This window comes from Marasmius oreades, chromosome 1 (assembly GCF_018924745.1).
Source record: "Marasmius oreades isolate 03SP1 chromosome 1, whole genome shotgun sequence".
Lineage (NCBI taxonomy): Eukaryota > Fungi > Basidiomycota > Agaricomycetes > Agaricales > Marasmiaceae > Marasmius > Marasmius oreades.
This window is the reverse complement of record NC_057323.1, coordinates 3,961,604-3,976,339: the sequence shown is the minus strand read 5'-3', so window position 1 is coordinate 3,976,339 and position 14,736 is coordinate 3,961,604. Positions and strand designations below refer to the sequence as shown.

At 48.3% G+C, this 14,736-nt stretch overlaps 5 protein-coding genes across 5 annotated transcripts; 3 read left to right on the top strand and 2 right to left on the bottom strand.

The window, feature by feature from the left end:
• Positions 1-150: 150 nt before the first annotated feature.
• E1B28_001423 (uncharacterized protein) lies at positions 151-2,256 on the top strand (the record flags this gene model as incomplete). Its single annotated transcript, XM_043147354.1, has 7 exons — positions 151-290; positions 361-459; positions 526-679; positions 740-956; positions 1,084-1,310; positions 1,378-1,512; positions 1,564-2,256. 7 exons carry the CDS (start codon positions 151-153, stop codon positions 2,254-2,256), a joined length of 1,665 nt encoding a protein of 554 aa, XP_043016063.1.
• A 181-nt stretch (positions 2,257-2,437) lies between these two features.
• On the top strand, positions 2,438-5,198 carry OCT1 (Mitochondrial intermediate peptidase). Its single transcript, XM_043147353.1, has 4 exons — positions 2,438-3,074; positions 3,125-3,641; positions 3,706-4,356; positions 4,419-5,198. The coding sequence occupies exons 1-4, from the start codon at positions 2,526-2,528 to the stop codon at positions 5,048-5,050; spliced, it is 2,349 nt and encodes a 782-aa protein (XP_043016062.1). The 5' UTR covers positions 2,438-2,525; the 3' UTR covers positions 5,051-5,198.
• E1B28_001421 (uncharacterized protein) lies at positions 5,199-7,233 on the bottom strand. Its single transcript, XM_043147352.1, has 2 exons — positions 6,885-7,233; positions 5,199-6,836 (listed from the first exon to the last, which is right to left on the bottom strand). The coding sequence occupies exons 1-2, from the start codon at positions 7,197-7,199 to the stop codon at positions 5,331-5,333; spliced, it is 1,821 nt and encodes a 606-aa protein (XP_043016061.1). The 5' UTR covers positions 7,200-7,233; the 3' UTR covers positions 5,199-5,330.
• Positions 7,234-9,586: 2,353 nt separating this feature from the next.
• E1B28_001420 (uncharacterized protein) lies at positions 9,587-11,620 on the bottom strand. Its single transcript, XM_043147351.1, has 3 exons — positions 10,746-11,620; positions 10,129-10,688; positions 9,587-10,077 (listed from the first exon to the last, which is right to left on the bottom strand). Exons 1-3 carry the CDS (start codon positions 11,579-11,581, stop codon positions 9,812-9,814), a joined length of 1,662 nt encoding a protein of 553 aa, XP_043016060.1. The 5' UTR covers positions 11,582-11,620; the 3' UTR covers positions 9,587-9,811.
• A 336-nt stretch (positions 11,621-11,956) lies between these two features.
• E1B28_001419 (uncharacterized protein) lies at positions 11,957-14,621 on the top strand. Its single transcript, XM_043147350.1, has 4 exons — positions 11,957-12,537; positions 12,587-12,700; positions 12,754-12,966; positions 13,023-14,621. The coding sequence occupies exons 1-4, from the start codon at positions 11,998-12,000 to the stop codon at positions 14,004-14,006; spliced, it is 1,851 nt and encodes a 616-aa protein (XP_043016059.1). The 5' UTR covers positions 11,957-11,997; the 3' UTR covers positions 14,007-14,621.
• The last annotated feature ends 115 nt before the right edge of the window (positions 14,622-14,736 follow it).

Genomic DNA, 14,736 nt, shown 5'->3' with positions numbered 1-14,736 from the left:
TACTATATTTGTCCACCGTACGATCTGCGCAGTGATAATGGAATAAGTGGCAGATTACGCGTGACAGAACGTTACATACTCGTGCTTTAGCTCCTCTTTCCACCTCCATCACCATCTCATCTTTGTCGCTATCTTTTCGCGACGTTCATCATGTCTGGCAGAGGCCACGCCTGTCCGCCATCTGACGCAATTCATCCATCTGATAGATGGGAGTCTTTGTTCATTTACTCTTTCATCTGCAAATTCACCAAACTTCGAAGCAAGGTCGAGGGACTAGAGACACCAATGGAGTGAGGATCTTCTTTATGGCTCAGGATATTACCATGTGGCTTACTTCTACTTGCCATACATTGCTGCAAGTCTTGAGAATGCTCTCCTGTCCAAAGAACCAACCCCCATAATCAACGCCGTACTCATACGGTTTATCCTTAATCTGCGGCCACACACGCGTAATTTGAAGTGAGGCTACGAATTGACGAGTCGTTTAATGTACAGGTCCATCTAACACGTACCTTTTTATTATAGCGCGGATCAACTTTCGTCTATCCTATCATCGGTTCTGGCCGACACCTTCAAAACTTCTGAACGAACTGTGTTTTGGGACGAAGATATACACATGAATGTAGACCCTCTTCAGCAAATAGAAGGTGGTTTCTTTGCAGCGAGTTGGGATTTAAAGGTTTGCGCTCCCGAACTGTCATCACTAGGGCCGGAATAACGATGTTTCAAACGTTTTCAGCTCAAAATCCTACGTCAACTCGTCGAGCTACAACTGTGTCACTCCACAGAAATAAAGGGCAAGATTGATCGCGCGTGGGGCGTGCATCACAACAAGAACAAGAAGAAGGATAGTCCGACAGCACCCCCTCCGCCAGATGACCCTGAAAGCCAATCGAACCTACAACTTTTGCCACTTGGGCAGGACATTACACGCAAACGCTATTGGGCTGCAGATTGTTGGTAGATTTCCTCTCTTTGAAAATGAGTTTTGTGCATATCTACGGATGAGTATGCGCTGGATTCCTTCGCTTTTCTCGCAGCACTGCCTGTCTGAGTTGAATTACTGATCGTTTGCATTTTCAGTCTCGACACGTATATACATATCCACAAACCCCTGGAAAATCACCGCCACATTTCAAAGCATTTCATCGACGAGAGAAGAGTACGTCGCTGTTATTGAACAACTCAAGAGCAGTGCCCCCCCGCCACCCAAAACCAACTCAAAGAAACGACCAAGGTTGGAAATTGCTCATATGAAGTTGATACAATCTTTGGAAGCGCGACTTGTAGAAGTCGATAAAGAAACAGCCGTCAGTTTCATACACTCCTATCTCTCGCTTTCCTCTTGATGGCAAAAATACTCATGATTTTATTCAGCGGATACAAAGAGTACGGCGAAAAATTGAACAGCGTCAACAAGACCTTGTTCTGGCTGAATGTCGTCAACTGAGATCAAGGCGGCAGACCCGGAAGCCGGATTACGTTTATGACAATGGTGGATTTGATAGCGAGGTAAGATTTACCCCGTTTGTTATCTGGCGCTCTGCTAAAAAAGGCTTACAGGATGACGACGAGTATAACCATGTAGAAGACGAGTATGAGGATGACTTTGAAGATCCAGACATGTTCGACGATGAAACTGGACGATCTAAGAGGCGTGTACGAAGTGCAGCTTCTGTTGTCGGTCAGCGTCGGTCAACTCGCACAGCTGTTCTAAACGCAAATGGGAAGCGTGAAACGACGGAAGACCCATACATCCACTGGCGTGGAGAACGTCGCTCTGCGCGTTTGGGTGCTCCTTCAGAGTTTCAATACGATTATCAACCACCCATGAAACGCGCCCGCACCGCAGACAGTAGTCTGGGCACCAATTCCTCACCCGATCCCTCAGAAACGGCATCTCCTGCTCCAGAAACACAGTCACTGAAAATCAAAGTCAAAAGGACTGGTGCGGCAGCTCTGAAGCCCGATGAAGTAGCGCTGGAACAGATAGCAGGAAAGAAACCATCCAAGTTCTGGGTATACGCTGTACCCGAATCATCGGTAACTTCACCGCCCACGAAACCGGTGAATGTCGTTGGCGAGATGGAAATTGACGCGGACTCTTTCTCGAACACGTCAGACAAGCCGATGCTCAATGGCGAATTGCATCCTGTGAGCAGTGAGACGGCAAGTTCGTCAAATGGCCCTTCCTCGTCGACACATCCATTACGAAGAAGTATGGAAGGGAGTTTCTCTTCGATATCCGATGGATGACTGGTGGCCTTATAGCAACCAATACTCCACTGCCATCTCCGATTTTTTTGTCATATTGTAGATACATATCCACAACCTACGTTGTACATTTTACTACATGGTATCATAATGCACCCGGAAATCTGAAGGGATGGTAGCCGACCTAAAAGTGGAGTCCAGGCCGTGATGCGCGATTGGCAGAAGCTGTCTTTTCCGGTCGTCTTACTACATATTAGGAAGTGGGTCAACAGCGGGTTGCAAACGAACCACCATCTACTTATCCTCGTCTCATGCTTTCTAAAACTGCGGGGAATGCGCTGAGGTCTCCTGCAAAACAGATATTTCGTTTTCGAGGATGTATTCACGAAAATGTTCCACTTCACCATCCACTTCCGAGAGGTGCTTCCAGGACGGCAGTCACTCAAGCTGGCCCCATCGCCCATTCCATGATACCTGCATCGCAAGAAGATAAGACTCTTGTGACCCTTTTCGACAATCCCACTAGCGCGCTTTCTCTCACCAATTTTCACCATACCGGTTTATTTGGCCATCCATCATTGACCCATCCGCGTGCTCTTATATCCCTCGCGAACGGTACCCTCGTTCGCGCCCAAGCTCTTACAGATCGAATATTGCGTGCCCCGCAATCCCGGGAAGAGCTGTTCAAGGTTGTCAAAAACTTGGACAGACTCAGTGATCTCCTCTGCGGTGTCATTGACCTCGCAGAGCTTATTCGCAACTCACATCCGGATCGACAATGGGTGGAAGCTGCCAATCATGCCTACGAGATATTGTGCGAGTTTATGAATATTTTGAATACCCATGTGGGGCTTTATGAGGTACGTGTCTTGTCGAGCTCAAATTATCGCTTGTACTGAATATGTTTCAGGTCCTCAAAGTGGTGTTTACTGATCCCGACATCGTAAAAACTCTAGGGCCTGAAGCCTATCAGACCGCACTCATCTTTTGGAAAGATTTTGAAAAGTCAGCGATTGATCTTCCCCCAGCTCAGAGGGAACAGTTCGTGCGGTTGTCCTCCGAAATCATTGTGTTAGGCCGTCATTTCCTCAGAGAAGCTGCGACACCCAGACCACCTATTTCTATTAAACCCTCCGACCTCAATGGGTTAAAGGACAAAGGGTTGGGAGTGAGGCTACAACTTCAAGCACGGTTCACTCAGCGAGATCTTTCGGTTTATCCGGGTTCGTTACAGGCCCAAATGATTATGCGCTCGGCACCTCAGGAAGAGACACGACGAAAAGTCTACATTGGATCCTATTCTAGTACAAGGGAGCAGATAGAGATATTAGAGGATCTGTTGAGAAAACGTGCTGAATTGGCACGTTTGGTGGGAAGTGAAAGTTTTTCTCATATGTCACTTGACGATAAGATGGCCAGAACACCTGGTGCGTCGACCCGTCGCTTCCTTCATTAACCCCTTTACTGACCTGTACTATACTTTTGACTCAGAGAACGTTCAGACTTTCTTGAACGCACTGATGGACCACACACGCCCTGCAGCCAAGGGCGCCTTGCACACACTGAGCGTACGGAAACAGGCACATCTCAAACTACCTTCTGCACCAATAATTCACGCATGGGACCGTGACTTTTACTGTCCACCTGAACCTCCGTCCCCACCGATACCTCTTCCGCCATTGACAGTCGGCACAGTGTTCATGGCACTTTCGCGCCTTTTCAAACATATGTACGGAATTTCTTTGCGCCCGGTACATCCAGAACCAGGCGAAGTCTGGCATAGTGATGTGCACAAGTTGGAAGTGGTCGATGAAGAGAAGGGTATTATAGGTTGGATATTCGCGGATTTATTTGCACGTAGAGGGAAGGCGGGTGGTGCTGCTCATTATACCGTCCGATGCTCGAGGAAGACCGATGATGATGATGAACGGAACGATGGGGATTTAGGGGAAGAGGTACAACAATCGTTGGAGTTTGAGGCCGTGAAGAGGCACAAGTTACCTGGTCAAGAGGGGGTTTATCAATTGCCGCTGGTAGTGCTATTGTGTGAATTTGCGCCGCCATCTGCCTCGAGGGGACCCACGGTTTTGGAGTGGCATGAAGTGAATACTTTATTTCATGAAATGGGACACGCAATGCATTGTAGGTTTTCTCCATCTCAACCTACCCTTTCACATCGATCATTAACTTCCGCGTTTGTTTAGCGATGATTGGCCGGACTGACTACCAAAATGTCTCTGGCACGCGTTGTGCCACGGATTTTGTAGAACTTCCCTCAATCCTGATGGAACATTTTCTCAACTCACCAACCGTGCTCTCACTCTTTTCCCCGGATTCAACTGGTGCTACAGTCCCTCAAACGGGGAACCATCATGTCGATCCCTGTCATTCGATTGACACATATCAACAATTCCTACTGGCAGCCCTTGATCAGCTCTATCACTCGTCACTCCCTCTATCGTCGGACTTTTCCTCCACAGCCATCCATGCTGACCTTATTAATTCCTCTGGTCTGATTCCCTACGTCAAAGGTACTTCATACCAAACACAGTTCGGACATCTCTTTGGATACGGTGCAACATATTATTCGTATTTACTAGGGCGGGCTATTGCCTCGAGAGTTTGGAGTAACGTGTTCAGTAGAGACCCCTTGGACAGGGAGGTTGGGGAGAAGTATAAGAGAGAGGTTTTGCGATATGGTGGTGGGAAGGACCCATGGACCATGGTGGCACGGTTGCTGGGATTGCCAGAGTTGGAGAACGGGGATGCGGAGGCAATGGGGATTGTTGGGAGATGGAGACTCGAGGACGAGGTTGGGGTACCTGGCAGACATTGAAACGCACTTGCGTTCTAGACGACCAGAGGTGTGGTCATTTGTATCAGGATGTTGAGTACTCCTGCCACAAAGGCATTCTTTGGTGTCATATTGTAGTCATGCTAGATTTTTAATATCGCTTTCAAGCTCACTTTGGTCAACTCCAATATGGAGAGAGCTATTTTCGCGTACTTGCGTAGCAAGTACAGGTTCATTCGATGCCAGGACTTCAAGCTACAAATAAGTACATCCGCCAGTGTTACAAACACAACACACGATGCAAACAATCAAAAACTTCACGTTAGTGTTCACAAAATGAAAATCCTTCCTCTTCATAACCCTGATTGACGTTGGAGACAAATGCCCTTCTTTGGTCCATCAGGTCCAACCTGATTCTCTTCGCTTCCTCCAGCGAAATTGGCCAGTCTTCCACCATCTTGATTACATGCTCCCTCAGCTCTGGCGGTAGTTGTCCAACTCGAGTTGACGCATCCTCACCAATTACCTCTCCCCACCACTCACTCTGCTGTGGGGGTACGTTCGTGGTGGATATTATTCTCCTATATGGATCGATGAGAAACAAGGCGAGAATCTTGCGATATCCTGGTTTAGTAGGATCAGCAAGTTTGAAAGGCTGGACCTGGTGCTGTAAAACGTTCGGGAACCCGATCATTCTTCCTTCCCTCGTGAGAACAGATCCAAGGGTTTGTACACAAGGGCCATATTGTTGGATGCCATAAAGCACTTCTAGCCCTTCATAGTCATCCTGCGGGTAATCCTTCTCCTCAAGCTCCCCACGATTGGTTAGCTGACGGAACGCAAGGCGACTTTCCGTGACATTGGATTGGTCATAATAATATATAGCGCTCGCACAGATGTGCTCGTTGAGTTGGCCTTCGACGTGCCACGCCCCGCCTTCGTACTCTGTCTTTCCATCTTCCGGTCGTAACTCAATATTGGCGAGCTTTACGATAACCTGTATCCCGTCGTTTCCCCAATCCCTACGAAGGTCGACTCTGGTGAGGTCCTGAGGATTGATCGGTTTGTATTCTTTTGGCTCGGGTTGGATTAGAACCCGATTGGCCCTGAGCCAGTCCTCGTCTCTTTCGTACCGATCTAGATCATTGGGATCCTCATTTGGATCCAATGGCCTCTCCTCCCCCAGTGGATATTCATATTCAGCGCCCGAAATAACGATGCGCAACTGTGCGTTGCCGTTTTTGTCAAGGTCAATGACCGATAACACGTCATTCCACAGAGGAATAGTTCGAGCGATGATCTTTTCGAGGACGGCGTACAGGGGCTGGTGGTGGTGAGGATGCAAGTTGTTGATGTAACTGGTGATTTCCACCGCTTCGTTATCGCGGAACGCAACTTCACAAGGAAGCCATTGGTAACTATCGGACCAAAAATCAATGCCGGCGGGCGAGTACACATCACGGTTATGGCTCCTCAAGTATAAATCATCCTTGTCGGGTTTGGGTACAATGACGCCTTTCCCACAACTGTCAAGGCAATTTTTGAGGGTAAGTTGGTCGGATTTGGTGGGTATTATACGGCTCTTTCCATACATGAGGGGGTAGAGAGAAGGATGAACGAGGTCGAGGACTTTTTCGTTTGATTGAGGATGCCAATCTTTCTTATGGGGAGGAACATCCTCCAGAGGCTTCACAGCAGTTTTCAACTCCTCTGCGAGTGTAGCGGGGATGATGGTATCCGATTTGAAGACAGCGCCTCGTGTATCTAGAACAGCGATATGCCCGGTCTTGGAGAAGTAGGACGCTTTGTCGCGGAGTTCGTTTATGCACTAGATAGCTCAAGTCAAGTTTCAGTCTTGTAGAGTTAGGAAACGCACATAATCAAACATCTTTTCAGAAAAATCCGTGTCCGGCTTTTTTAACGCCTCGATTTTCCATTTCCCAACAATGCCGTCGTCAAACACTTTTCTTTCCCATTCCGGTTTGTCGGTGAGTTCGTTCATGACTGCTAACATTTTCAGTTCTCTGACAGTCATATTATTCGCAGCCCAGCAGGTCACGGCGTTTGGGAAACATAGACGTATTGAATTGGGTCCAAGTGTAGTTGGAAACTCTGACAGAATGTTGACTGGAAGACCAAAGCCAGGCAGCTCAATCGCGTTTGGATCCGAATCAGTATGTGAGGAGGACATGGTTGGAGATAGACGACGCGTCCGGCAGTTTCTCCGGATAGGAGGTCATCACTAAATTGAGGGGATGTCGACAATCCCTTGTCCGGAGGAACAACGGATTACCGGTAGGTACCGTAGATACAATATTGCTGCCATAATTTTAGGATATTGCAAGGCATTGTATAACATTATCCCGTTTGCTCGAAGTCACCATATGATTCGCCTCGTTGCGATGAGATGTGCTCCCTGTCCCTAATAACAATATCACACCCGTGGTTGTTCCTATTTGCAATGTTGTAGCTCTATTGTGTATGATGGCAAGCACAAAGATGGGCAGGTCTGATACAGGCAGTCACTCCAATGTGGAAGCGGAATTAAGGAGAATGACAACCACCTATCGTGCTTGCTTGCGTCCGGTAACATAGAGTAGTTATGGGAGGCCATTAGATTCTAGAAGAATCACTGGTACGTGAACTTCAATGTAATATCTAACATACACGCAACGATAGGAAACCGTAAAACAATTATATTGTCTGAAAGTTACAAGTTTGACTAGTATAACTACAGCTTGATATAGACTATGCACGAGTAGCAGTGGCTGCGGCAGCTTTACGGCGACGCTGCGTGTGAAGGGTATCCTTGTGCCCTTGTGGAGGGTCGGAGGAAGTGGATGTGTCGGTTTCACAGCGAGAAAAAATATGCCTAGTTTACGGTAGTCTCAGTGAGCAAAACTATAAGCTCAATCATACCAGAAAAGTACTTGCCTTCGCCCACCAGCCAAGAGCCCCTTGACAACCTTGTCGTCCTCGGAATTAGATCCAACATCTTCAAAGTAGTCAACAGTAGAATTGTATAGGCGGCCTTCGTAATTGAATGGAAGGTCGGAGCTCCAAGTACTGGCGTCCGAGAGTGAGAACCGAAGCTTGGCGAATAGCGCTGTTAGTTGGCGTGCAGGGAATAAATCAAGGAAATACTTACCAGAACGGAACAATAACCGATGCTACGGGGGGTTGGAGCACCCACATCCAGGATCTGGGTAACATTTTTCGTGCAGATGGACGACCACTCTTGATGCGTTTGGCAGGTGGCTCTTCGCCGTCATTCCTCTCTATCAGAAACTCGTCCACTGAGCCTGGCGATGTAGAGACCATGCGTGTGCATGGGTTTGGTGAAGGGGGGTTACACCGCTGAAGCGAGGAGAAGGAGAGGATGAGTGGTATTGAGGCATTAGGTATGTCACCGTTTGAGGGCAAGTTGGACAGAAAAATCGTCTGACTTGCGCTGTTTTATGGTCACGGCCTGTCATAGCTTCCCGTTCTGGATTTTAGACTGTTATCATGCCAACGCCCACACCTCGCTAAACACAAATTTGTCATTTACAATAATTTTTTCTTGAATGAATCAGCTCGGGAACTCAAGTACTCAACTATCTGGGGTGGTTCCGTGTGGGAGCATACCGTGTATTCTCTTGCCGTCCCACACACCGTGTAATCTCTCGCCTCTTTCCTATGGCTCTACAGTATGTAACGTTCCCAGTCCCTTCCCAACGTCCATTCCAAATCAATAACGCGTTCGTCCTGTGTTCAAGTTTGGTTCAAGTTGAATAAGACGTGATCGAGAACGCTAATAAAAAAATGAATCATAGAGAACTTTAGGGTAAATTATGGACATAGTAACAAGTGCACTCACCAAATTCCAGAGTTTAGAAGTGACAGCTGCACGGTCTAGCTGGCTGTCGAGGGGGAGGCAATGGCGCGTCGCTGGCAATGGCGCGTCGCTGGCAATGGCGCGTCGCTGGCAATGGCGCGTCGCTGGCAATGGCGCGTCGCTGGCAATGGCGCTGACTAATTTCAACACTGGGGGGTTAGCCCACCTGATAGTCATATCGTATTGCTCATGGTCGCGACTCGCCATCCGCGAACCTGCAATACAACAGACTACACAGGACTACAACTAGACTACTTGACAGCGTACCGCTCGGCCAGCTCCTACGGCCTACACACATACGGGATAGACCTTGCTCATCCATTACAATGTCGTCCAATACCCGATCCAGAGTTGTAACCTGCTACAGTTGCAACGTCATGTTGGTAGCCCGCTGGGAGATAGGCATAATTAAGGTACCATTAGAGACGAACTTATCACCGATTAGCATATCGTAGAAGATCTTTATATGATTAGATTACTCACAAGTTTATACCGGGCTATACCGGCGTTTCCTCAATTTAGTGATGGTATGCCTGACCGACGCCAGTAGACTTCACTTGACCTTTCCTTGACCTTAGCCCGCCCAACTGGCATTGACGATTGAGATGTGAGGGACGTTCGGTTAGATCGCAGAGTGCTTTAGTACTTTAGTCCTTGAGGGCAAGGGAATAAGAGGGATTGCGAGAAATGGAAATGTCTACAAGTGTGAAGACCTACAACCGTGGCCGTGTGAGGTTCCTTTTCATGGGATACGTACGTTCAACTTGAAGGCGTTATATAGAATTAATCGTTTTGTTAGTGAGCAATACAACTAGGAACATGCGGAGGAGAGATAAATCCAGTCTTTCTTCTTGGGAAATATAAAAAGTAATAATGATAACAGTATGTACGCGAGCATAATGAAGAGGGAGATATAGATGGAGGGGCTACGCCACAACGCCAGCGTGGTATACCGGGTATGGAGACGCTAGAGTGCTTGAGATGTCGAACTCGGGAAAATCAAAACCGAATGGATCAGATAAAGTGTAATAGTATTCTGGGAAAGTCATTTGGCATAGGTCGGAGAGGTCGGTGGTATTTGTGGGTAGGAGGGGGGAAGCAGCGGCGATGGAATTGTCGAGCTCGAGAAGACTGTTGCCTTGGTCAATATGAGGAAGTGGATCATTGTGGAGCAAGTGCGTGGGTGTCGTTACTAGAAGTGATAAGTGTACATGCGTTGGGACATCGAGTAAAAGAGACTCACCACAAGAGGAATCAGCATCCGAAAGAGAATCCATACTGGCCAGCCAAGATGAAATATCACATGAGTATTCTACATCTGTAGGCAACTGTGTTTGTGCTTGCGTTAATGTAAACCAATCCTCCTCTGCAGGGAATGTGGGTACAGTCATGGGCGTAGGAGCCGAAGAAATCCGAGGGCGCTTTCGTCGGCGCTCGTGCGAAGAATCTGATGAGCGCCGTTTACCGCTAGTCACGGATGGCGACGGTACTTCTGTGGCAGAGGTGGATTTTGAGGATTCCGAGGGTACGTCCGAGGATAACTGTGTTTGGGTTTGCGTAAGCCGATTCTCTGCAGGGGATTTAGGTAGATTCATAGGTGTAGTAGGAGCAGAAGAAATTCGAGGGCGCTTTAGTCGGTGCTCGCGGGAAGAATCCACCGAGCCGGTGGTCGAGGACGGTGAGGATGCTTCTGTGGCGGAGCTGAATTCTGAGGGCGCCTCTGAGAATAATGAGGACGCTCGTCGGGAAGACGATCCTGACGAGGATGAGTTATCGTCGTCATCGTCACAACCGCTGTGTGATCTGTCGGGAAACGACGTCGTCAGTGGCGAGCAACAAGACCCACAACGATAAACTTACCTCAACCGCTTCCTCGAGGGCTGGTCATCTTCGTCGTCATGATGTGAACGACATTTCTTCCGTGCCACAAGTGTTGGGGGTGTTGCAGCTTTGTCGTCAGATCGATAAGAAACCCTCCGTTTCTCAAGCTGTCTTTCTCTGCTCTCTTCATCAGCCTGCCTCTTCACCTCATCCGACATGGGCTTCACGCTGCGATCCAGCTTCTGCATGAGTTCGCTCTTGACAAGACGCTTAGAGTACAGATCCTTTGCCTTTACCGACATCCTTAGGAACTCATTGTCGAATTCACCTGAAGTGGCGTGGTCGAGGAAGAAGGAAGAAGCAGCGTCGACCATTTCTTTGCGTGAGCCAAAACACCTTTTACGCATGGTGTTCCAGCCAATGCGCTTCCTCGCCTCATTGAACCAGGTGTCAATGTTCTTCCGGGGGCAACCGTGGGCGGCGCTCAAGTGGTCGCGATATTTGGCGGGAGGGAAAGGGTTGTGAAGGTTGTCGAGAAGCCATTCGGAAGCTGGTTTAACGTAGGGAGGGTGGTTTGCTGTGGGCGGGTTGGGTGGACTGGATGTGTCGTCCTTAGGCGGTTGTGTCAGATATTCTGACAAACGATGTTCTAAGTTAGCACTGAGGTGAGTGAAAGATGTGAAAGCGTTGCAAAGCTCGTCAATGCAAGATGCGGCCACATGGGTATTCGAGTTCGGGGAGCTGGTTCTTATTTCTCCTCCCACTTGTGCCCAATGAGTAGTGACAATGTCAAATGAGCCACTGTCAAAAGCATCAAATAGATGATCGATGGTCGAGAGAATACGATCCCGGATAGGCTCAGCAGTAGTAGGCATCCTCGAGATTTTCGTGGTGGGGATGCTCGTTTGTTGCCTGTATCGACCTTATAAGTATGACCTAAGCAATGACTTTCCAAAATTGTCGAACAATAGGCGTGACTCACGTGATATGACAGTTATTTAAGATTCTTTAAAGTGCTACGTTTGAGATTTTTTGCTACTAATATGCCGTCGACGTCGAACGCAATGTCTATGTTAAGCTACAGGCGGAGATGAAGTCGACCATTTATCACAGTAAGTGGCGTCAGAAAAAAGCATCTCAAAAGTAGGTATATAATAAAACGTCACATAACGTATGTCACGCTCATTGTTCGACAATTTTGGAAATTTATAAAGTCATTGCTTATGTCATAGTCCTTATAAGCCGACACAGGCAGCATCCCGATTCCCATCACGAAAACCTCCCTCGAAGGATGCCTACTACTGCTGCGCCTATCCAGGATCGTATCCTCGCCACCATCGATCGTCTATCTGAAGCCATTGACCATGGCTCATTTGACATTGTCAGTGCTCATTGGGCACAAGTGGGGGGGGAAATAAGAACCCGCTCTAGCTCTGGCTCCCACTCGAAAACCGTTGTGGCTGCTACCCGCGGGGCTGCGTCTTGCATTGAGGAACTTTGCAACGAGTTTACATCTTTTACTCACCTCAATGCCGACTTAGGACGTCGTTTACATCGTTTGTCCAAATGTCTATCACAACCGACTGAGAACGAACCATCCAGCCCACCTAACCCACCCACAGCAAACCAGGCTCCTTATGCTGAACCAACTTCCGAATGGCTTCTTGATAACGCTTTCCCCTCTGGTGAACTCATGCAGAAGCTGGATCGAAGTGTGAAGGCCATGTTCCATACTCGATTTCAACTCATGAAAGCGTCGCTACTAGAGAAGCTCGTAGCTTACTCTGAGCAAACCCCACCTCGCAATGAAAGCAAGCGGCCATTCAACCATGTAATCTCCTGTCTTTTTGACCATAAGTGTTACTGACTTTCCATGCCAGGCGTACACTCCTGTTCTCGAGAAATATTTTGAATTCAATGAAAAACCGTCTGGCGCGGATCGAGCTGCCATGGCCGAGAAATCTGGAATGACCACACGCCAAATTGAAGTCTGGGTTCGTCATATCTTATTGCAATGTTATTTCCCATCTAACCACCGCCGTCACAGTTTCAAAATCGTCGTAGGAGAGTGAAACAACAATTTGGTGACAAGCGTATCCCCACACGCTGTTCTGGTTTTTCGGATGAGAAGTTACAAAAAGGATTGCCGGTATATCTATTACAAACTGGGGCAGAGAATCCTGTTGACCTCGTCGAACGCATTGTCGGAGCTGAATGGCAGGCGGAGACAAGAGATCTGCAATCAGAAAAGAAATACTCCGTAAGCTATCTTCTCACCTGGTGTACTAGAACGACTCAACCGACACACAACCTTAGTCATTCCACGAACCAAAGTACCTTCCAAGTCCAAAAGCTCCAAATCCACTTGACACTACTCCTGCCCCCGTTCCCCCACCCTTCAAACCTGCCACCTTCATTCCACTTTCCGCGCAATTCCAAAATGTCAATGAGCGCCCCCCGCACCGCTTCTCCGAACCTCAGTGGTCTAGAAGGCCCCATGTCCTACAGCCTACTGTCTTCGCACCTGCAACGAAACCACGCGGCCGAGCAGCACAAATAGCTAAAGCCAGTGCTCAACCCGAACCACCAAGTGAAGTTGAGGCATTGACTAAGGCCTTCGAACAGTTTCGCATTGATCATTCAGGTGTTCCGGAGGAATACCGTGCATATTACTTTGGTCAAGGACCTCATTTACCTCCCGCAGCCACGTATGCGAAGGATGTGAGACCTCCAACCGGAAGGCATCCCGCCTTTGTGGTACCAGGGTCAAGGGAGATTCCGAAGGGATTGTTGTCTCCTCTTGCGATGACACCGCCCAGGAGAAAGAAGGCAGGTTTGCCGAGGCGCACGCCGATGAACCCTCAACGACGACGTACATCAAGATCGTCGCCCTCGTCAGCGTCGTCAAGATCGCCATCGCCGCCATCGTCATCCAGGACACCCTCGCTTACGTCGTCTCTATCCACTTCCACTTCTTCGTCACATAGCCTACGAAGACACTCATCGGTATCGAGCCTCTCCTCTGACCCCGACTCGCCACTCTTTTCACCTGTCAGTCTTCCATGCGACTTGCCCCAGGTTACTGTTGCTGGAGCCGACTCTGCAGGTTTCTGTGAACGAGACTCCTTATTGTTGTCACCGGAACAGGAGGGAATGAAGATTAGCTTTCCACTGGGCTTCGAAGCATTCACCGAATCTTCCGAAACTGCGCACTTGTTTGAGGATATATTCCATGACACGTTTGCGGATCCTGTGACGTTTCCTCCTGCGGCGTTCCAGTTGACTCAGCATATTCCATGAAAGTCATCATCGTTTGCGCTTTGGTGATTTTGAGTCCCGATTTGTGGGATGTTGCTCGAAGGAGCAGTCCATAAGCTTATTGTCCGTCTCGGACTATGATTTGGCTGCCCCACTCCGATTTCGTTAATGGGTGACAGTCCTATCGTTGAGGTGGATTGGCTGTCCGTTGACGACAGCATAGCACGCTGGGCCCTGGTACTTTCTTGGACTGCCAGTGGTGGTAGCCCGTGTTCTATGACATCCATGCTCTACCATAGCGAAGCGCTCGCTGTGTGTATTTTATCTTTCGTGTCCTCTTTTACACTATATACCCCTCGCATCAACACTGTATCATTATCATTGTGCTCTACATGTTTCGATATGTTTCTATATTTCCATTTCTGTTTGTTTTCTTTAATTATTTTCCTATCTTTGCTGTCGTCGCACCCTTTACTTGTCAAACATGCTTGTATCTCGTTTGCTAATTCGCTTTGAAAGCCACTTGTACGGTACTACTCATTGTGCTAATACTTGCATAGATCCTGCATCCCGATAGCAAGAATCGAACAATGAGTGTAGTCTCCAACATCCTCCGGTCCTTTACAATCTATGCCGCTCCGATAATATATCCCCCTCCGTAAAAGCTAGTAACAGACGCGTGTTGTGCTAGCAACGACCGTACGCAAAAGTGACGTATGCCGAGGAGGCGTACTGAAAACGATCGGGATATAGTTGTATCCGGAGGCGGCAA